This window comes from Procambarus clarkii, chromosome 58 (genome assembly GCF_040958095.1).
Source record: "Procambarus clarkii isolate CNS0578487 chromosome 58, FALCON_Pclarkii_2.0, whole genome shotgun sequence".
In the NCBI taxonomy this organism is placed as follows: Eukaryota; Metazoa; Arthropoda; class Malacostraca; order Decapoda; family Cambaridae; genus Procambarus; species Procambarus clarkii.
Window position 1 is genome coordinate 10,917,435 of NC_091207.1, and position 23,904 is coordinate 10,941,338.

General features: G+C 47.6%; 1 protein-coding gene across 10 annotated transcripts in view; it reads right to left on the reverse strand.

Moving 5' to 3' along the window:
• LOC123767971 (sulfotransferase 1C4) overlaps positions 1-23,904 on the reverse strand; it is a 53,653-nt gene that overhangs the window by 29,066 nt on the left and 683 nt on the right. The window contains exons 1-2 of one of the 10 annotated variants that reach the window (XM_045758194.2): positions 22,085-23,904; positions 7,379-7,580 (exon numbers count right to left, since the gene is read on the reverse strand). The exon at positions 22,085-23,904 is cut by the window's right edge and continues 683 nt beyond it. In XM_045758194.2, the coding sequence (XP_045614150.1) occupies positions 7,379-7,549 (171 nt within the window). In that variant the 5' untranslated portion in view covers positions 7,550-7,580; positions 22,085-23,904. Of the gene's footprint in view, positions 1-5,072; positions 5,227-7,378; positions 7,581-11,116; positions 11,386-12,309; positions 12,510-12,551; positions 12,604-13,287; positions 14,347-18,161; positions 18,829-22,084 lie in introns of those variants that run through there. The other 9 variants (XM_069306550.1, XM_045758193.2, XM_045758191.2 and 6 more) reach the window with 9 other exon arrangements.

Genomic DNA, 23,904 nt, shown 5'->3' on the forward strand with positions numbered 1-23,904 from the left:
GTCCTGTAACCCCTGCCTTAGTCAAGGTCTGGTCAGGCCAGGTCCTGTAACCCCTGCCTTAGTCAAGGTCTGGTCAGGTCCTGTAACCCCTGTCTTAGTCAAGGTCTGGTCAGGCCTGGTCCTGTAACCCCTGCCTTAGTCAAGGTCTGGTCAGCCAGGTCCTGTAACCCCTGTCTTATTCAAGGTCTGGTCAGGCCAGGTCCTGTAACCCCTGTCTTAGTCAAGGTCTGGTCAGGCCAGGTCCTGTAACCCCTGTCTTAGTCAAGGTCTGGTCAGCCAGGTCCTGTAACCCCTGTCTTATTCAAGGTCTGGTCAGGCCAGGTCCTGTAACCCCTGTCTTAGTCAAGGTCTGGTCAGCCAGGTCCTGTAACCCCTGTCTTAGTCAAGGTCTGGTCAGCCAGGTCCTGTAACCCCTGTCTTAGTCAAAGTCTGGCCAGCCAGACACAGTCACTCCTGCCAGATAAGTTTCGTACAAGAAGATACAATGAGTTGTCAAAGTACGTATATTGCTAGGTGAGTAGTTCATTCTTACAAAGTCACTAGAATACCTAGCATTTTAGGCAGGTCCTTAAGCTAACAATTAAGCATTATAATAGGTACATTGAACAACTTCACAGGAGCCTTGATGACGGCGCGAACCAATGTGGAGGGTGCTCCCCAGACGTGCTCTAGTCGACCACACCACGACATGGTAAAAGAATTATAACCTGGAGTCCTACTTCACCCTCAAGGATCCTGAGGCTTCCACTTGTGGATGTGGTTCCTGGGGGGTAAATTGGTGCTCCAGGTTGAAATTATTTTACCGTGTCGTAGTGTAGTCGACTAGACCGCGTCTGAACAACTCCCGCCACATTTTACCGTGTCGTAGTGTAGTCGACTAGACCGCGTCTGACAACTCCCGCCACACAGGTTCGCACCCTAGTCAAGCTGCCTGTAGATTTGATCTTTGATATATTTACTTATTTACTTAATTTATTTAATTATTTATATACAAGATGGTACATTGGGTTTATTAGAGTACAGAGACTAAGTTTTACATTCTTGTACAGCCACTAGACGCATAGCGTTTCGGACAGGTCCTTAATCTAACAATAATTTTAAGAAGGTAATTTCTAGCAAAATTAAAAAATATTTACAGGTACATTGAAAGAAAGTATTAAAATACATTGTAAGAAAGTATAAAAAATACATTGTATAAGAAATTTGACAGAAAAAAAGTACGAACATTAAAGTAAATTTAAGGATTCCATAGGTACATTTTAGCATAATTTGAGGATTATTGTAAGATATAATGTAGCAAACTATGTGTATAACATGATATAAGATAAAAACAATTATTACAATGGTAAAGTTGTATGGCATTGGTACATATATTGGGGGATTGGGTAGCACTAGATACAGTGCAAGTTTCAAGCACAAGGTAGGAAATTATGAAGATGAAATTAAGTACTTTTTGGGTTTATTTTTTGAATAAGGCAAATGTTTATAACACTTTTGTGTTATAAACCTAATAACCCTGCAGACGATTTGAGAGACCCAAGTCTTAGAACTTGGAGAGCATGAAGCTTACCAACCTGACCCTGAGAGGCCAATGCCAACAGAACAGAGCTTTGGAAAAACACTCTTGAACCGAAGGGGCCACCACAAACCAAGAAAAAGAGAGCACCCTGTCCAAGGACCAGGACGGCTCAGGCGGCGCATGAGCAGGCCAGAGATGAAAGCACTAGAAAGCTTACGAAACAGGGCAAAAGTGTCATCCACCCTGAATGCAAGCTGGAGCGGCTCTGCCAGTGCCGCATGATATAAGGTCCCGAATGAGCCAAACAAGAATTGACAAAACAATCCGAACAGAAATAGAAGACAACCTACGATGACAAGAAATGGTGAAAAGAACACCAGGAAACGTCATAGGTGTTACTGAGATGAAGCTTGCAGGTGGGACACTATCAATGAAGCCACCTGATCACCATACAAGTGGTGATAAACCCCATATCAAAAAGACCAGACGCGAAGAACGAACGAGTAGACTGAACCAGCCATGTACCAGACCGGTCCGAGCTGCTGAAAGAGATGGAGCTACGGAAAACGCCTTGGATTCGAACACCGAGCGAGCAGCGCCTGAAACCAAGGCTGGCCGGCCACCAGGAGCCACAAGGACGACTCTCCCACGTGAAGACTCCAAAAGAGCCAGAACCCAAATCAACAGCCGGACCAGGGGAAAGAGGTATAGTAACCCCACCTCGACCAGTCCTGTCGAAAGACGTCCACTGCGAAGGTTCCGCAGTCGGGGAAAGGCGCCACATATATTGAGAGATGCCAAGACCACACCAACGCGAAGAGGTCCACCTCCGGAAGCCTGAACGTTTGGCAGAGCCAACTACACCAACCAGTCTCCGTGGCGTAGTGGTAAGACGCTCACCTGGCGTTCCGTGAACCCTTTGTCCTGGGTTCGTATCCTGGCCGGGGAGGATTTACTGGGCGCAAATCCTTAACTGTAGCCTCTGTTTAACTCAACAGTAAAATGGGTACTTGGTTGTAAAAACGATTCTTCGCGGCGGGGATCGTATTGCAGGGAACATAGGATTAAGGACTTGCCCGAAATGCTATGCGTATTAGTGGCTGTACAAGAATGTAAGAACTCTTGTATATATAAATAAAAAAAACTGAAGGAGTCGGCGTCGACCGTCTATTCTGTGGACAGGTGAATGAACCGTGGCAGGCCATCCTCCAGGATGTTGGACACACTCAGGATGTGAACCACATGGAGAGCCAAACCCCGAGAATCCAGCAGACGAGTAACTCAAAGCAACCAGCCCCAAAGAGCCAAGAACCAAAGAGAACCCCCGTGGTTTAGAGAATGAACCACCGGAGATCAGTCTGAATGGAGTTGGATTGTAGAACCCCAAGCAACCCATACACTTCGAAGCGGCAGCCAAACTGCCACGAACTCCCACACCATGCTGTGAGCTTAACAGAAGGACACAGGTGTGAGCAAACAGCGCAAGTCTCTTCGCCAGCACCCTGTCAATTTGGCGACCCGGGAAAGGGCTCATGCCCATTACGAGAAGCCGATCGACAAGCAGAGTGAGCATTGCGCCGACCAAACAACGCCAGCTCCAAGGATGCCCCAGCTCAGAAACGGGAACCAAAGGCACATCCAAACTAGAAGAACCCAGAGCACTGGCACAACCCTTCCGAGAGGCCCGAGAGTGAAACAGGAGGCGAGAGGCTAAGAACAGAGACCCCACCTCCCTGAGAATCAGCGCAAACAGCTTCAACAGCACGGCAGACACCCTAGCCACCGAGGCCAGCATACGAGATGAAGGCCCGGCACTCAACGCCTCCCCAAGCCAGTATGAGGACAACTCGAAAAGGAAAAAGATGCGCAAGACCGAGGCCAAAGGCCCACGAGCGTGCAAATCCTAAACTACCAAACCGAAAGGGTGGGAACCTGCACGTGCAATTGCACATGGCCAACATCCAGAGGAAGCACAGGGCCGAACAGGCACGCATTAAGGCGCTCAAAATCGCTCCCCAAGTAAACCTGAAGAACAGTAGCAGCCTCCCGCCATTCGAGCGTGCGGGTCCGACAAAACCCATGCCATGCTCCCTGTGAAAAGAGAGGGCAGTCTGCAAGCCAGAAAAACTCCTGGACCTCATAACACACCCAATACGGAGAAGAAGAGCCATACTCAAAACAGGACGGATCTATCACATAGGCATAATCCGAGTCTCGCAGGAGTTAAGCCGCAAGAGCCTCCCGAACCTCCTGAGGCAGGATTCGAGAGGCAGCAAACCTCTAGAAAGAGCCAAGGAACCCCGGAACCAAACCCGGGGGTGGGGGAGATAACCCTAAATCAAACTCGTACAGGGAAGGGGGATAAGAAAACCCCTCCCCCTGAAACAACAAACCTCGCGACAAGGGCACCAAAACCCAAATGGGATGAAAGGGGAGCCCCAGCCCCCCATGGGTGACTCCTCCCCAGTCTCGGAAGCCTCCAAGCCTGGCCCTGGGGCAGAGCCGTCCTCCACACCCTCTACCCCTGAAGAAAATGCAGAGTCCAGGGGGAAAGGCAGCAAAGAAAAGGGGCTGCTGAAAGGACCCAGAAGCCTCAGCAGGAGGAACAGGCTCGAATGCCTCCGTCTCCAACTCGAATGGTGTAGCCCCTGAAGCTCCCCGATTCTCATCAACTAAACCCCGCCCAGACTCTGAAACTCTCAGATGTTTGGAAGCCGGGAGCAGGGAATGAGGGAAGCAGGGCGAAAACCGCCAGCTGAGGAAGGATTTGCGGGCATGGACTGAACCAGAGTCGAAGCAACCAACTGCTCCAAGTCCCAGGTCCCTAAAACTAAAACGGGGCCGCCCTGAGGCATCCAAGCTGGCAACCAACCTAGCGCATTGCAGCAACCTGACCCTAGCATGCATTACGAAAGCCGCCTGAACCCGAATCTCAGTAGAATGGGTAAACTGGAGCACGAGCAGAAAACACATCTCGCAAGACTCCGGGTCTAAGGTGTCTAGCTGTGACCCAACAGGCAGCATGATGGAGGCAAAGCAGGTGAGGCTGTTACCCTGAGACAAGGGTACAGTACAACTTTTAAACTCCCATAAGGTGAGGTGGGACACAGAAAACACGTCCATCAGTCAACCAAGCCCCGGCGGGGTTTTCCAGGGGCCCGTAGGGGGTTTTGCCTATGGAAAACCCAGGCCCTGTGACGTGTGCAATGACGGAGACCAAGAGGAGGACCACCAAAATACCCTCGGTGGACTAATAGTCAAACAAGACAGACCCCACACCAGGGATGAAAAAAAAGAAAAGAAAATACCCGGCAAAAGTACAACGCCACCAGAAGGAACAGGAACACGGCCGCCGTATAGGTAAGTGTGCAACGCAGCACCCTGCGCTCCAACCAGCAACACCACCACTTCCTACCCAAGGCCAAACAAAGGCCACGAAACCCCAGCTGACCACAAGAGCAGGGCAAATGCCAAGCAACAAGAACCTCTATGGAAGTGGAGTCTCAAGGCTTAAGGGAAAGCAACCCTTATAGAGAACAAGGGTAGTACTTACAGGGCGCTTAGCGAAGGCTGCCCTAAGTGCATGCAGCCCCAGTACACTGATGTTACTCCTGGCCACCACACCACACTACAAAAAGCAGAAAACACCACAAAGGCATTAATTCTGCCAAGAAATCGAAGCCAGAGTTGACAACCGCCCAAGAGCGCATCAGCCTTGGAACTGAGGTGTGAGTCGCTGGTACTTGGGATCGGGGCTCCCCTCTTCCCCTCCCAGGACCCCCCCCCCCCCTCCTGGGGGGAGGAAGGCTGCACGGAGAAGTGGCGCAGCGGCGGTGAATGATGTTTGCTTGTTTCCTTATATTTTTAGGGGAGTTCTGTCTCTCTGTTCGGTCTTAGGTTGCAACTTCTTACTAAGTGGGGTTTGTTTTGTTATGCCTACCGTTCTGAGTGCTTAACCCCAGTCGATGGCAGACATGGAATGCTCCCAAACACTTGAGCACCACACCAGAAACAAATACAGTTTTGATATTCCTAGAGTACGACTTAATCAAACTAGAAATGCTCTATAAATCAAGGGACCCAGAATGTGGAATGACCTTCCCAATCATGTTAAAGACTGTACCTCTCTCAACCAGTTTAAGATAAAAACGAAGCTATACCTAATAAATTCCCTGTAACCTACCTTACCCCTCTGTTGTCAACCCATGTCTGTTTTTTTTTTTTCAAAACAACGCTGTTTGAATGTAATTGTCTGTAATAATTTGTAATTGTATTTGTGCTGCTTTTTCAGCCATGTTCCCCCCTCTTTTACCTCTATTTTTATTTGTTCTCAACACATTTTATTCTTTATACCCATTAGTATTAAGCTTTAGTCATTATTGTTTTTCCTGCCCGAAACGCTTTGCGTAATAGTGGCTTTAGGCATTGTATGTACTAGCTCTATCTATTAATCCAACAAACTTTGTAAAATCTCTTGTATGTATGTACCTTACCTAAATAAACATTTATTTGTATTATTTATACTTGGGGAAGTTTCCATAAGCCATTGCTCCCTGGGCCTCTCTGAGGGGGCCCAGGTACTGTCTCGTGGTCCCCGGTAGGCATAACTCTATTGACTGATCCCCAGACCAATATAGCGTATATCAGTCCGATAGCTCAAGGGAGCCAGAGGGGCGCCCCACAGAAAAGTTAACTAAAAGTGTGAGGAGGTAAAAATGATACCGTACTAATAAGTTGGTATTTGACTACTGTTCCCAGCTTTGGTTATTAATGAGTGAACTATGTAAATAACGTCTGTCAAGATGAGCGACAAGAGGAATAGGGGATTAGGATCGTTATCGGAGAGGCATTAATGACCTCCCTAATCACATAGAAACTGTTCTCCTCTCAAACAGAATAAAAAGAGAAATTAAGAACTACCTAATCAACGCTAATGTAGCCTACCTTTACTTCCTAAATGTCAACTTATGTTTTACTGTTACTGAGCATTAATTACACAACCTGTACTGCTGCTATTTTCTACCAAGTAAAAAATTTACTTAAATTTATTATATTTATTCTGTAAAATTACTATCTGTTGCAATTTTTATGTTCCATCTATCGTGTAATAATTGTCATTTTATTTATATTTCTCTACTTCATTAGTTTTGATCTCACTTAGTTTTAAGTTTTAAGGTTAAGTCTCACTTAGTCTTAAGTTTTTCCCACATTTTGGCCAAAACGCTCTGTGTATTAGTGGCTTTAGGTGATGTACCTCTGAACCTGTGACTACAACACTCTGCTTGTGTCCTATGCATATATGCAATTTACTTTGGCCTAAATCAAATGTTTATGTTTTGTGTTTTACATGTGTCTGGGGCTCTGCAATATTACTAGCAAGGTTTATGCCAATTGATGAAAAGAAGCTGTTAAATTTCAGTTTTGGAAAGTGTAATCGGCATTATGTCAAGAGTTGTTTACGATGTTTAAAGAAAGTTTTTCGTGTGCTTTTCACGTTTCCTTTTGCTTCTTTAAATCTATTTTTAAAATAGGCAAAGTTTAACTATTTTACTGGCGAGTGTTATTAAGCATCTTTTTACTAGTTCTTAGGATTTTGGTGGGTAAGATGTCAGTTAAGGAATTAATATCATGTGTATTATTTAGTTAAGATTCACATTTTATGTTGTGAACTGTATTTATGAGGCTTCCTATTGTTGTTTTGCGATGAAGTCTGAAGAATAATTTCTTGGTATCAGATGGCGTTTTTCCCATATTTGCTATAAGAAACATAGGCGAGTGGTCAGTTGTTTTCAAGGATAATGCTAGATTTTATGAATGTTTATGCACTTCAACCTAAATTTGTAAACAAAGGCAGTTTACCTTGGTGTTGTAGAGTTTGTCGGCATATTTGGTGTAGGACGCGGGGAAGAGCCACCTGCCGGGAGTGAGACGGACCAGACCTACTGGAGAGTAGCCGAGGAAGGCCTTCTGCTGCTGCTCCAGCTCCTCCCCCACCAGGCTGAGGGCAGTGTGGCCGCTGGCTAGTCGCATCCTGTCACACCTTGACGATCACTAAAACCTGCTGGAAGGAGAGCAACACCTGTTTAATAGTAAAATGCAAAGAAGCAGACCTTAATGTATAACTGATAACTAATAAGTATAACTAATCTTCGTCAAACTGTCTTACAATGTACCTGTTAACATTTCTCAATTTTGCTAGAAATTACCTACTTAAAATTATTTGTTAGATTAAGGACCTGCCTAAAACGCTATGGGTGTTAGTGGTTTTACAAGAATGTAAGAACATCAATGCTATGTACGCTCAAAAACCCAATGTATCTTCTTGTATATATTATATTATATAACTGAAAACTCACACCCCCAGAAGTGACTCGAACCCATACTGCCAGGAGCACTCTGCATCTGGCGTACAGGACACCTTAACCACTCGACCAACACGACCGGACAAAAGAGGTAACACGACCGGACAAAAGAGGATGGTAGCCGAGGCTAATTCCCCATCTTCCCGCCGGCACTCTGATGGTAATCTTGGGCATGGTATTTATCAAATCACCTCATTCTTTGGGGCACACGTGAGGAACACAAATGCGAACAACCCTGAACGGTCCCCAGGCATATATGCCACTGAAAACGAGTCACTTCTGGGGTGTGAGTTTTCAGTTGCATATATGCCTGGAGACCGTTCAGGCTTGTTCGCATATTATATTATATATATTTATATTATATTTATATATATATATATATATATATATGTCGTACCGCGTAGCCAGAACGCACTTCTTTGCCTACTATGCAAGGCCCGATTTGCGTAATAAGCCAAGTTTTCATAAAATTGTTTTTCGACTACCTACCTAATCTAACTTTTTCGGCTACCTAACCTATAAAGATAGGTTAGGTTCGGTCATATATCTACGTTAATTTTAACTCTAATAAAAAATAATTGACCTCATACATAATGAAATGGGTAGCTTTATCATTTCATAAGAAAAAAATTAGAGAAAATATATTAATTCAGGAAAACTTGGCTTATTAGGCAAATCGGGCCTTGCATAGTAGGCTGAGAAGTGCGTTCTGGCTACTAGGTACGACATATATATATATAACTAATTAAGTGAGGACAATTTAGTTACAGGAAAGGGAGCCGTGGTGTTGGCAGGGGTCAAACACACCAAACACTGCATCTGCACCAACTTGTGCAGCAGGTAATACAAGTTAAGAAATTCACCAACACCTCTGGAAGCACATTATTATTATTACTATTATTATTATTATTATTATTATTATTTGATAAAAATTCACACTTGTGTATTTGTGAAATTTATGTAAGGATTTTACACCAAGTTTTTCACACACTGCTGAGTGCTTTGTCAAGGTCAGAGTGTGTGGTGAGGACCAGACTTTCATCTCAACGCCTAATGAGGCTGTTATCCGTTGTTGTTGTTATAGATTCAGCTACTCGGAACAAGTTCCAAGTAGCACGGGCTATGGTGAGCCCGTAGTGGACTTACCTGGCACGGGAGGGGTACTCCGACCCGGCTGCTACCCTGTGTCCAGCCCTCTTATCTTCCTTGACCAGGTCACCACTATTCCCACCTGCCATGTACCCACGGTAATGTCTTCGACGGAATTATGGTCACGTGTCCACTCTGTAGTCCTGCTATTCTGGGACCTGGAGTTGGTATTAACAGAGGTGTTCATCTGTATGGTATCCCTCGTAGCTATTTCCATACCCCCAAGGAACGAGGCTCACGGGACTGCTTTCATTCAACCATTTATTGAGACCTAATTTTAATTCACTCAATCATTTTTCTAGTAAAGCAATCCTCCGAGGTAAAACTTTTGTTGCCAGGTAAAGTATTCAGAGTATTTATTAGAACCCCCTTTCCACTACCCTTCTAGCTATAATATGATTACTTTTATAGATTATTTCACATAATCTATGTGAAGTCCAGGCAAGTCCACTTTGGGCTCACCATAGCCCGTGCTACTTCGAATGTTCTGTTCAGAGTAGCTGAATCTATAACAACAATAACGGGTAGCAGACTCATTAGACGTTGAGATGTAAGTCTGATCCTCACCACACACTCTGACCTTGGCAAAGTACTCAGCAGAGTGAAAGACTTGGTGTCAATTCATTACATAAATTTCACAAATACACAAGTGTGGGTTTTTATCCAATAATAATAATAATAATAATAATAATAGTGTGCTTCAATAGTAATTTTAATTTCGCCCCGAGGGGCGAGTTTATTGGGTGTGTCGGAAATTCCGACATTAACATACAAACATTACTAGCCGCCATAAGATGTTATTAATTTACATTAGTTAGTCATAAAAAGATAATAGAGAATAGGGAAGCCGCCACGAGTAGATTGCGTCACGAAATTCTGCTAACTATTGTTCTGCTAAACGTCTTAGACTCTCAGAACTAGTAACACAGTACTGTCAGGACTCCTGGTTCAACCTTGACGCCAAGTGAACGTCTGGACACCACCTCCGCCTGGGAGCCGCCGGATCACGTCCTGTTTTCGCGTTTTGGCTTTGCTACTGCCGTTTGGCTTCCCTCTTCAACGGTCCGATTGTACGACGCCTGGCGCACATATCGCCTTGGGTCACGGGATTGTTGATAGATTTTTTGGTGTGTACTGGCTGGTTCTCCCGGCGGGGTGACGGTGTTCGGGGGTCGGCTTGGCCGAGAGGTGCCGGGGGTTGGTGGGTCTTGATGGGCTCCTGGTGTGCCCTCAGTCGTGGTGGGCGGCCGGCTTCTGCTCTGCTGGAGGACACTGGATGACTTTTTGCGTTTTAGTTGGGGATCGAGTTTTTATTTGGGTACCTGGTGTTCTCTGTGTGGGACGGGGCCGGTGCTTGTCACCCTGGGGGACTCCTGGGGCTCCCCAGTGTTGTGTGTGTGGGACGGGGCCGGTGCTTGTCACCCTGGGGGACTCCTGGGGCTCCCCAGTGTTGTGTGTGTGGGACGGGGCTGGTGCTTGTCACCCTGGGGGACTCCTGGGGCTCCCCAGTGTTGTGTGTGTGGGACGGGGCCGGTGCTTGTCACCCTGGGGGACTCCTGGGACTCCCCAGTGTTGTGTGTGTGGGGCGGGGCTGGTGCTTGTCACCCCGGGGGACTCCTGGGGCTCCCCAGTGTTGTGTGTGTGGGACGGGGCCGGTGCTTGTCACCCTGGGGGACTCCTGGGGCTCCCCAGTGTTGTGTGTGTGGGGCGGGGCCGGTGTTTGTCACCCTGGGGGACTCCTGGGACTCCCCAGTGTTGTGTGTGTGGGGCGGGGCTGGTGCTTGTCACCTCGGGGGACTCCTGGGGCTCCCCAGTGTTGTGTGTGTGGGGCGGGGCCGGTGCTTGTCACCCCGGGGGACTCCTGGGACTCCCCAATCATCTGCCTGATTGTGCGTTTATTTGCCGTATGGCATATTAGTTTCTAGCGATTGACGTCACTCGTTTTGCGATTTGGCTTGGCGTTCCACCTTTCCAGGCTTCGCGATTCACCCTTAACGGGTACCCCGGGGCGCATCCCATCCCACGATAGTCGTCGACCCTAAATCAACAACAACAATACTGTCACTATGGCGGTGTGTCCACTCACAGGATGAGTGGCGCTGCCCAATACTGTCACTATGGCGATGTGTCCACTCACAGGATGAGTGGCGCTGCCCAATACTGTCACTATGGCGGTGTGTCCACTCACAGGATGAGTGGCGCTGCCCAATACTGTCACTATGGCGGTGTGTTCACTCACAGGATGAGTGACGCTGCCCAATACTGTCACTATGGCGGTGTGTCCACTCACAGGATGAGTGGCGCTGCCCAATACTGTCACTATGGCGGTGTGTCCACTCACAGGATGAGTGGCGCTGCCCAATACTGTCACTATGGCCGTGTGTCCACTCACAGGATGAGTGGCGCTGCCCAATACTGTCACTATGGCGGTGTGTCCACTCACAGGATGAGTGGCGCTGCCCAATACTGTCACTATGGCGGTGTGTCCACTCACAGGATGAGTGGCGCTGCCCAATACTGTCACTATGGCGGTGTGTCCACTCACAGGATGAGTGACGCTGCCCAATACTGTCACTATGGCGGTGTGTCCACTCACAGGATGAGTGACGCTGCCCAATACTGTCACTATGGCGGTGTGTCCACTCACAGGATGAGTGGCGCTGCCCAATACTGTCACTATGGCGGTGTGTCCACTCACAGGATGAGTGGCGCTGCCCAATACTGTCACTATGGCGGTGTGTCCACTCACAGGATGAGTGACGCTGCCCAATACTGTCACTATGACGGTGTGTCCACTCACAGGATGAGTGACGCTGCCCAATACTGTCACTATGGCGGTGTGTCCACTCACAGGATGAGTGGCGCTGCCCAATACTGTCACTATGGCGGTGTGTCCACTCACAGGATGAGTGGCGCTGCCCAATACTGTCACTATGGCGGTGTGTTCACTCACAAGATGAGTGGCGCTGCCCAATACTGTCACTATGGCGGTGTGTTCACTCACAGGATGAGTGGCGCTGCCCAATACTGTCACTATGGCGGTGTGTCCACTCACAGGATGAGTGACGCTGCCCAATACTGTCACTATGGCGGTGTGTCCACTCACAGGATGAGTGACGCTGCCCAATACTGTCACTATGGCGGTGTGTCCACTCACAAGATGAGTGGCGCTGTACCAGAAACTAGTCCTCCCGGGAAAAATTACAATCTACTTACAAGGTATATAAATATATATGGATGAAATACAAGCTGACGAGATAACGTGTTATGAAGCCTAACCTTGGAGGTGGACCTTGGAGGTGGACCTTGGAGGTGGACCTTGGAGGTGGACCTTGGAGGTGGACCTTGGAGGTGGACCTTGGAGGTGAACCTTGGAGGTGAACCTTGGAGGTGGACCTTGGAGGTGGACCTTGGAGGTGGACCTTGCAGGTGGACCTTGAAGGTGCTCTCGCCACCAACGTCACCCAGACACTAACGGCCTCCACCAGTGTCCTCATCCACACACTGCCAGATACACCCACCTCTCAACTCACACTGAGGACTGCCAGATACACCTGCCTCTCAACTCACACTGAGGATTGCCAGATACACCTGCCTCTCAACTCACTCTCAGGATTGCCAGATACACCCACCTCTCAACTCACACTGAGGACTGCCAGATACACCCACCTCTCAACTCACACTGAGGACTGCCAGATACACCCACCTCTCAACTCACACTGAGGACTGCCAGATACACCCACCTCTCAACTCACTCTCAGGATTGCCAGATACACCTGCCTCTCAACTCGCAAACCATTACGTCTATATAGCACTGGGAAGGGGTCAGGATACGGACTAGGGATGGAACAGGGGGAAGGAATGGTGCCCAACCACTTTGAGCCAGATTAACGAAGCAGTTACGCAAGTACTTACGAACGTGTACATGTTTCCTCAATCTTTGACGGCTTTGGTTACATATATTAAACAGTTTACAAGCATGAAAACTTCCCAGTTAACTCTTGTTATCATTATAAACAGCTTTTTGGTGCTTCGCAGCTCATTAACTGTTTAATAATTGTAAACAAAGCCGCCAAAGATTGAGAAAAGATGGACAGGTTCGTAAGTGTTTGCGTAACTGCTTCGTGAATCTGGCCCTTGGACGATCGGGGATTAAACGCCGACCTGCATGAAGCGAGACCGTTGATCTACGATGGACGGTGTATCACTTGCTAGGATGATGATTGCTCAAGTTTAAACACCAGTACTGTACTTTACCTGGAGAGTGAGGGAGTGTGTCAGCAGCAGTATATTCCTCGTGTGTTGTGAGGTCCCCGGCTCACCACTCACACTCTCACCGGTTATGGTGGCCTGGTGTCATCGTGATCAAGCTGGCCCCTACGATAACACTCACGTTATCATAGGCACCACTCCAATAACACCGGTTATCTGACAACGATATATTGTCATGCATGTCAATATATCACTCTGCCTGCATTAACACAGTGAATGTAGGCAGAGGTCAGGCGAGGGGTGCAGAAGCCAGGAGTAGGCAGACGAAAAGCAACTCATTACAAGAAACTTTGAAAAAGAAAAGGACAAAAATGAAAAAGAAACAGATTATACCGTGTCTTGTCCCCAACGATTATATAGGCGGAGCCCTACCCATTGATCTGGATGGAACAACGTGAATAAGGGGCTTGACAGGCTAACACAAGTACAGCTGAACAGTGGTTGTGGTGACCACAAGGTCAACACTAACACACTTGGACTGATGGAACAAGCCTCGCCCAATAGGAACTAAAACACCACATATGTGGAACACCAGTAAGGGGTGTGGAGCCGCTTAAATGGAGCAGAAAGTGTGGAACAGGTAGAGTCGGCGTGTAGTCACCTGGGTGGAGCAGGAGTGGGTGTAATTACCCAAGTGTAAATAAGTGTAGTTACAGGATGAGAGCCACGCTCGTGGTGTCCCACGGGAAGGAGAACACGCTGGACCTCATTTTCACTAATAATGATGAATTGATCAGGAACATAATGATTACAAATACCTGTTACTCAGATCACAACTTAATTGAAGTTATGACAACCATGGGGAGTAGACCTTCAGAACCAGTCCAGATTCCCGGTGGAGGAGATTTCAGCAAATTCAACTTCAATAATAAACAGATAAACTGGGAGCAAATAAACCAGGACTTCACAGAAATAAACTGGGAAGAACAGCTAGAAAATGCAAACCTGAACCAGTGCCTGGAGAAAATAAGCTCAGTAGCACTAGAAATATGTTCAAACCGCATACCCCTAAGAAAAAAAGAGGAAGAGATGCAGATTGGAACGGGAACGTCGTTCCCTGTATAGGCGAAGAAAACGAATCGCAGAACAACTTGAGAGTCGCACCCTATCTCAAGAACGGCGAAGAAGGTTAGGTAGAGAAATAGAAACAATTGAACTCAAGCTACAAGAATCATACAAAACCCAGGAGAGGCAAAGAGAGCAAAAGGCCATCAGTGAAATAGAGAAATCCGAAATATTTTTTCTCCTATGCAAAATCAAGAAAAAAACACATCTAGTATCGGGCCCCTGCGAAAGGGAGATGGAACTTTCACCGATGACAACAAAGAAATGAACGAGCTACTGAGGTAGTACGACTGTTTTCAGCGAGCCATTAAACGTACTAAAGATTGATAACCCAAATGAATTTTTCATGGATATGATACCAACATCAAATCATATATCAGACGTCGCCCTATCCCCACTGGATTTTGAAGCCATAAACAGCATGCCTATGCACTCTGCACCAGGCCGGGATTCTTGGAACTCCATATTCATCAAGAACTGTAAAAAACCACTATCGCAGGCCCTCCACATTCTGTGGAGACAAAACCTAGATACTGGCGTTATTCCTGATATACTAAAAACAGCAGAGATAGCACCACTTCATAAAGGAGGAAATAAGGCAGAGGCAAAAAATTACAGACCGATAGCACTAACATCGCACATCATAAAAAATTTTGAGAGAGTGCTAAGAAGTAAGATCACAAAATACATGGAATCACAGCATCTCCATAACCCCGGACAATATGGTTTCAGAACAGGGTGCTCTTGCCTGTCGCAGATGCTGGACCACTATGATATGGCATTAGATGCTATGGAAGACAAACAAAACGCTGATGTAATTTACACAGATTTCGCAAGTAAGTAATTATCAAAAGAAGGCACCAAACCGGGAAGGCTATGTAGCACCATCAAATGTGCGGAATACTCAGAGGGCGCTAAATATCACCAAGGATGCCAATACGAGAACAAAAACGCACAAGGCGAACGATATCAAAAGTATCCGATTCACCAAGAATTCTACTGAGGGACAGGCGACCGCGAGGGGCGGTCGGAAAGTAAGACACATGCTCGTCCTGGAAGTCAGGACATTCAAGAAGGACATGCATGACCATAAGAGGGACAATGCAATTAGGACAATAAGGAGCAGGGCGGAGCTTCATCAAGTGACCATGGGTTAAGCGAGTATGGCCAATACGCAACCTCGCCAGAGCTGTTTCCCATCGCCGGTTACAGTGGTAGGAAGACGGCCACGAGGAAACACAACATTTAAGAGTACATAGTTTGTTACCAGTAACAGACAACCAAGAATCCTGCCAACGGGTAAGGATGGAGGAATGGATAACCGGGTAAAAGTCAGAATATGGAATACCTTTACGAGAGATGGGACAAGAGTGGACAGCTTCCTTGGCGGTAGCATCCACATGCTCATTTAAAGACACGCCAATATGGCTGGGAACCCAACAAAACTCAACCAACTTAAATTTACTGTGAACAAGAAACAGCCAATGCTGGATCTCGACAACTACTGGATGAACCGGATTAAAGGACCCAAGAGCCATGAGGGCACTATGAGAGTCAACAACAACTACAAAGGAAGACTGACAACGAGAAAGCAGGAGACGAAGAGAATAGAGAATAGCATAAAGCTCCGCTGTAGAGATGCTAGTCTTCGGAGGTAAGCGACACATATAAGTGCGATCAGGAAAAACAACAGAGTAGCCAACACCGTCCGCAGACTTAGACCCATCGGTGAAGACTGAAACGGAGCGGGAGCGAGAAGAAAAGTGCTCAAGGAAAAGGCGCTTTAGAACCGTAGGAGGGGTAAAAGCTTTAGTGATATGGGTCAAGGATGTACAAACTGCAGAAGGGGGACTCTCCATGGGGGCAAAGAAGGAACAACACGAGGAGAAACATTAGAAACAAGAACAGAAAGAGAATCCTGTAAGCAAGATAACCGGACAGAAAGAGGGAGGTGGTGAAGAGGAACAGGAACCGCAGGAGGGGTAAAAGTTAAAGCATGACAGAGGCGAGAGGAAGGATGTTGTAAGGACCGCGTAAGATAACGAAGACAGTAGCGGTCACGGCGGTCCTGGAGAGACAGGAAGCCATTGTCAACATACAAGCTAAGGACGGGAGTCGAACGAAAGGCACCAGAACTGAGGTGCAACCCAGTATGGTGCAAAGCATCAAGACGGCGAAGAGTAGAAGGAGAAGCAGACGAGTACGCAGGGCAACCATAATCGAGCTTAGACAGGACGAGAGAGGAATGTAAAGCAAGGAGAGTGCGCCTATCTGCCCCCCAAGAAGTATGGGACAAGACCCGAAGGAGGGTAAGGGCTGTAGAGCACTCAACACAGAGGTAAGAGATATGGGGAGACCCAGACAACCGAGTGTCAAGGAATAACCCCAAAAGCTTCGCGGAATCTATGTACTCAAGGGGATGACCATAAAGTGACAAAGAGGGACGAAGAACGACCTGTTTCCGCGTAAAAGACATGGCACAAGTCTTAGAAGTAGAGACCTTGAAGCGATGACCGGTGGCCCAAGACGACACAGCATCAATTGCAAGTTGAAGCCAGCGCTGAAGGAGAGGCGAATCACCACCCTGACAGCAAAGGGTAAGATCATCGACATAGAGAGCGGAGAAGACACCTGAAGGAAGAGAGGAAAGAAGACCATTGAGGGCAACCAGAAAAAAAAGAGTAGTGCTCAGAACACTACCCTGGGGCACACCTTCGTATTGCTAAAAAGAGGCAGAGAGAGCGGTACCAAGGCGCACCCGAAAGGAACGACGAGAGAGGAAGCTGCGGAGAAAGAGAGGGAGATGACCACGAAGGCCAAAAGAATGAAGCTGGGATAGAATATGATATCGCCAAGTGGTGTCGTAAGCCTTTTTCAGGTCAAAAAGGACGGCAACAACCGAGGTCCTCGCAGCAAAAGCAGTACGAATATAGACCTCCAAGTTCACCAGGACATCTGTCATGCTGCGGCACTTGCGGAAACCAAATTGAGAAGGGGAGAGGTGATGGTGTTCCAGGAACCACATCAGACGAACGTTAACCATACGTTCAAAAGAGTTTGCAGACAACTTGTGAGGGCAATAGAGCAAAAGTCCTTAGGGAAAGTTCCCAGAGACCCTGGTTTGCGAACAGGGAGGACAACGGCATCGAGCCAGTCCTCAGGGACTGACGACGACTCCCAGATCCGATTATACAGACTCGGTAAATACTGAGATGTGCACTGAGGGAGATCGCGAAGCATCTCATAATGAATAATGAACCAGTCTCTGTGGTGTAGTGGTAAGACACTCGCCTGGCGTTCCGCGAGCGCTTTGTCATGGGTTCGTATCCTGGCCGGGGAGGATTTACTGGGCGCAAATCCTTAACTGTAGCCTCTGTTGAACTCAACAGTAAAATGAGTACTTGGTTGTAACAACGATTCTTCGCGGTGGGGATCGTATTCCAGGGACCTGCCCGAAACGCTATGTGTACTATTGGCTGTACAAGATGTAACAACTCTTGTATATATCTAAAAAAAGAATACCATCGGAGCCCGCCACCGTAGAACTGCAGAGGGCCAGGGCAAAACGAAGTTCAGAGAGAGAAGGGATCGTTGTAGGAAAGTCGAAGACGAATGCAGAAATCTAAAGGACGAGACTCAAAGACAGGTTTACGAAAAAGGAAAGAGTGGGGAAGATGAAGACCAGAGCTAACAGAAGGAAAGTGGGAACCCAGTTCGGTAGCGATCTGCAATGGGTCCGCCACAAGAGTACCACGGAGGTGAAGGACCAGTGAAACCATCGGGAACGAACTTACCCGCTATCTTGCGGATACGCTTCCAGATCTGTGGCAGGGGAGTTTCGGACGTAGTTGTGGAGACATAAGATGCCCAACATTCACGTTTAGCCATACGGATGGCCCTACGGGCCACCGCACTCGCTCTCTGAAAGAAATGAAAAGAATCAGCCGTCTGCCGACGGCGGTGCGTCTTCCAGGCTGCACGCTTACAGCGGACAGCCCGAGCACAGTCTGCATTCCACTAGGGAACGCACTTTCGTGGACCCCGAGAAGAAGAGCGAGGAATAGAGTGGAGGGCAGCGTTGAAGACTGTCATGAAAAAGGAGGAGAGCGTGAGGGAGAGGCAGAAGGGAGAGGTCAGAGAGAGCAGCACTGAGGGTAAATAGGTTCCAGTCCGCTTTAGCAAACTGCCACCTAGGGAAAGAGAGGGAAGGACGAAAAGAGAAAAAGGAAATAAGGATGTGGAAATGGTCACTGCCATGAAGGTCATCAAGAACCTGCCACATGAAATCTAAGTAAAGAGAAGAAGAGCAGAGAGAAAGATCAAAACAGGAAAGGGTGCGAGTCCGAGAGTCCAAATGAGTGGGCTCGCCAGAATTCAGAAGAGAGAGGGAAGAAGAGGATAAACAGCTCAAAAAGGCGATCTCGGGTGTTCATCAGAACACCACCCCAAAGAGAATGGCGACAATTGAAATCACTCAGCAGGAGCACAGGCTCCGGCTAGGAGTCCAGGTGGTGTTTCAGATCAGGAAGAGAAAGCGGGACACTCGGGGGGGGGGGGGTGGAGATAAATGGAACAAACTGTGTACCATTTCCCCACAAAGATACGAGCAGCAGAACAATGGAGAGGCGAAGGAAAAAGTAAGGGGACAAAGGGAACATCAGAGCGAAGCAAGAGAGCAGAAGAATTAGGAGCCCCAGCAACAGCTGGGGGGGGGGGGGAGAGAAAGGAATAGCCACGAAAACGACCAGGACGAGCACCAAGCATCGGCTTCTGGAGACAGACACAAAGGGGCGAAAATCGCGAAATCAGAAGTTGGAGCTCAAGGAAATTGGCGTAATAACCCCAAACGTTCCATTGAAGAATAGACATCGACGAGAAGAGAAAGGACAACAACAGAGAACAAGGAAGAAACAAAGGCGAAAGAGCAACATAGCACATTAAAGAAGATCAGGGTCAGCAAAGTCAGGGTTAGGGGCATGGGTAAACTGAGCAAAGATGGAGGGAAGGAAGCGGAAGAACAGACCAGAAGCGGGGTCTGGAAGGAGGAGGAGGAGGAAGAGGAGGAGACAACGGAGAGGAGTAGTCAAGGACAGCAGTAGGAAGAGGGGGAGTAGAAAGAGGGGAGCGCACCTCAGCAAGGGCAGCAACCGAGAGGGAAGCAGGGGCCAAAGAAACCTCCATAGCAGGAACAGGGGGCGCAACCACCGAAATGGGAGGGGAAGGGGCGATAGAGTCAGAAGTAGGGGTCGTGGAAGAAAGTGAAGCCTTCTTACCCACCGGGGAGGAGGAAGGAGAGGAGCCAGGCTTACGCTTCTGACTTAAAGAGACAGGTGTCCCAGCAACTACGTACTGGGCAATGGATTACAGTGTCTCAACAGGAGAAGCTGAACGAGAGCACACAAGACGGCCGGTAGGAGAGGTATGGACATCAGCCCGCACTAACAGGCGGCGGGGAGAGTCAACAGATGGAGGAGAAGGATGGGAAGGAGGATCGGAGGGAGACGAGGAAGAAGACACAGGAGACAACAGAAACATTCATCGACATACAGACGAAGAGAAATTCATCCACGAATGTGCCCCCATACCCACCATGGAGCCACAATTAGAGGCAGGACACCCAACAGGAAGCTATCGCCGATCATGCCGGGGCCTCCTAGGGGTGCGTCGTGAGTATACGCCCCACAAACGCCACCTTAAGAACCGTCAGTCCGTCGAGATCGGGTTCAGTGACGAAAGTGGGATTGACAACAAAAGGTTCCCCTCGCTCTCGACGTCGGGTACTACAGTTCTACGGGTGCAAGAGTATGCCTCCTCAAGCACCCGGGCGTCAAAATAGAAGAAGTCCAAAGGAATAACCAAAACAAGCAAAAGGTCGGCAGGAAACAAGCAGATAGGAGAAGAGGGGGGAGAAAAACGAAACATAAGGAAAAGGAAAAGCGATCCGGCACAATTAGAGAAGACAGCAGCAGGAGTGCAAGGCCACAAAAGGACAGAGGACTGTCCCACGGAGCATCACTCCAGCAGCCGTACACCAAGCCCCCTCACGGCGCCAACGGGCCGGATGGGGAGGGGGCATGGACAGGGTTAGAGATGTGTTAAACATACAGTTCAGGGGTTTATTGAACAATCAACCACAGAAGGCGATTGTAGTGCTTTTAAAATGCTAAGCTAACCTACATACATAAATACAAACACACAGATTTACGTATGCCCTACATAAAGTGGTCGATGTGTCTTTTACATAGTGTCATTAATGTGCATTTACAAAGGTGAAATGTAATTCTGATCAGCTTTCACATTTACTTTATACACATACATATGCATACACACATACATTACAAACTGGGGTGGTTTTCTCTTTTGCTTGCCCGACTGCAATGCGTACGTCGCCAATGTACATGGGGCAGACGCTTCACGAAGCTGTCGAAATTAACAGAAAATACGAGAGCAACCGTACAGGGCCTGGGAGCAAGGTCGAGTTAGAGTCCTTGAGGGTCTCTTCTCAGACTAGTCTCACCTGGTCTTGCTCCACGTTGATCGTTGGAATCTTCTCAATGATTTAACATTTTAAGGGACTCCTAGAGTCCTCATCACATTTATAGTTTAGTGAATATAGGCAACTCGGTGTTGACACCTAGAGCTGAAGGCTTGAGTAATTTGTTGGTAGTATTCAGAAATGGTTCAACGGAAACACCGCACAAAGCTTAACAGTAGTTTATTTACTAAACCACTAATACAAAGGGTGCTTGATTTACTTTAGATTGGCGTCAGAAAGGCTATAGTCGCATGAGCGAGACTTTACGTCTGGCTAAACGACTCGTATCCACTCGTGGAGTAACACCTAACTTAACACAGTTGACAGCCAATCATTAACACGGCAACCTAACTGCCGGTATACAAAGGGATCACAAGAGTTCCAACCGGATACTCGGTAATGCTGATATGCAATAAATCACAAATACACTGTGAATGGGACAGGCAATAACATCACAATGCTAAATGTGTGGTGTATGTGAAGCTCACAATTATAGACGAGTGAAATGCTGTGATACCACACAGATAACCACACATACACCGTCGATTCACCAATACCTGTGACGGGTATGAGAAGGTGAGAACTGTGGTTCATTCAAAATGATCTGCTACCAGAAATTTTAGCCAAATATCCCCAGTTTGCTAACTGTAGGTAGTAACTAAGTGATTGTAACCTATCCACCGCTGCCCACTGGATGGGGGGCGGTGTGCAGGACAAACATACCAATTGTGACACTAGCTCTCCACATATGTCAGTTGCTTAATTTAGAACCTGTACTTGAGGTCGATCTCGAACCCATTGTTGATGTGATGACTTATATTGAATTTTGTAACTAGCTCATCAAGATTGTAACTTGCTTAGCTAAATGAATTGTTGGGTTCAGTCCCTGAGCCCATTATGTGCCTCTGTAACCCTTTCCACTACCGCCCACAAGATGGGTATGGGGTGCATAATAAATGAACTAAACTAAAAACTCCCTCAGATCAACACAGACAGACAGTAAAACAATGACAAGATCTTGTACTTACAGGTAGGGTACCTCATTCACTCACTCATTCAGGCACATTTAAGCAAGCACTCATAGGTGGCCTGATAGCTGGTTTCCTCGTTGACGTGAGACCATTGACGACAGGGTTTCCCACAAACCGTACTTAACACGGGGGGGGGGGGGTAGGTACTCACAGGAGGGCGTGCTGTATGTATAACCAACACACACACTGGCACTGGTGGTGAGTAAGGGTGGTGACGTCACGTGGTACAGTGAGGGCGACGGTGGGCGGGCTACACGCTCGGGACAGTGGCGGCTGGGGTACCACGCGGTACACTGCGGTAAAGTCACACACAGGTTACTTAATCGGTGGCACTGCCTTAGTTCACTAGGTCACTCGCAGACGACAATCTCCACTTGTCACTAGGGGTTACCTGATACCAATCTGTTTTGCTGTGGTGATTTGTCACTTAAGCTCCTAAACAATATATTCACATTCGCGATTCCGGGCGAGTGTTGGTATATCGAAAAGACGCCGAGTTTAACTTGACGGTGAGGAATGGACAGCGTTCAGTCTATTGGCCGATAGACGGAACAGGACACGTCCTCTGTGCAAGGGCTCCCTCACGAGAATGCTCTGCAAGAGTCTGCCAGGCATCTCGTGGGACACGCAGAGGGTTACAATTTGACCAATGGCGTTGCAGCAAATGAGCGGGAACCAATCATATTGAACGTTCCCTGCTCAGTAGCAGAGGTGACGTCATGAACACGTCACAACCATGTTACATCTGTTATTCTCTATCGCGCCGGTTGAGGTTGACCTCAGGGTCAGATTGTCGCCTCGCAGGCGTCTCCCCTCCCTCTCCCCCTCTCTCCCCCTCTCTCCCTCACGCTTCACACCGGCCATTGTACTCACTGACCCTTTGTGGCAAGTATGCTCAACTTCCCTGTATCTACTTCCTGCCTGGACATACGGCGGCCTCCGTATTATAAACGTATTCCTGGTTAGGTGGGCATTCTGTAGGTACCCAACATGTCAGGTCACTATCCAGGATTAACAGATCCAGGCTTGTGCACGAAGATCGGTGCACTGTGCACTGCAATGAGCCATTCAAGTTAGCTGTGGGAGAATCCTGAGAGACATACTCTCACACAAACATATATACATTACATACATACACACACATATTTGCCTTCTACTCTGACAGGTAAGATGGCTGTTAAACTAGTGTGCAATTAAGCACTTTACCACTGAAGGTGATTAAGATGCTTTTACAAGATCAGGTTATATAGTTACATCACATACAATGTATAATTGATACATACATTGTATAATTTATACATTACATGGTCAATCTAGGGTACAGATACGTTTATATCCCAGGCGTATTCTGGCCACTATAACATCACATTGCCGGGTTCTTGTTCTATTAGTCCCATATGTGAATGTCTCCTCACGATATCTATCATAATATTTAATGCTACAACTTTCAGGTCTTTGTGACTGTTAGGTCGGTGAGATCTTCATTAGATATTTGTTTAAGTATTCTCTTAAGTAGAAGACCTAATGAAACACCCATATCAATGTCTACTACTGGATTTCTGCAGGCTGTCTTTGCCAGCATATCAACAGTGTCATGCCTTGAGATGCCAACATGTGATGGTATCCAGGAGTGGTGGGCGTGAAGGACCAGTAGTAGTAGTAACAGTGGGTGTAAAGGACCAGTAGTAACAACAGTGGGCGTGAAAGACCAGTAGTAGTAACAACAGTGGGCGTGAAGGACCAGTAGTAGTAACAACAGTGGGTGTAAAGGACCAGTAGTAACAACAGTGGGCGTGAAAGACCAGTAGTAGTAACAACAGTGGGCGTGAAGGACCAGTAGTAGTAACAACAGTGGGCGTGAAGGACCAGTAGTAACAGTGGGCGTGAAGGACCAGTAGTAGTAACAGTGGGCGTGAAGGACCAGTAGTAGTAACAACAGTGGGCGTGAAGGACCAGTAGTAGTAACAACAG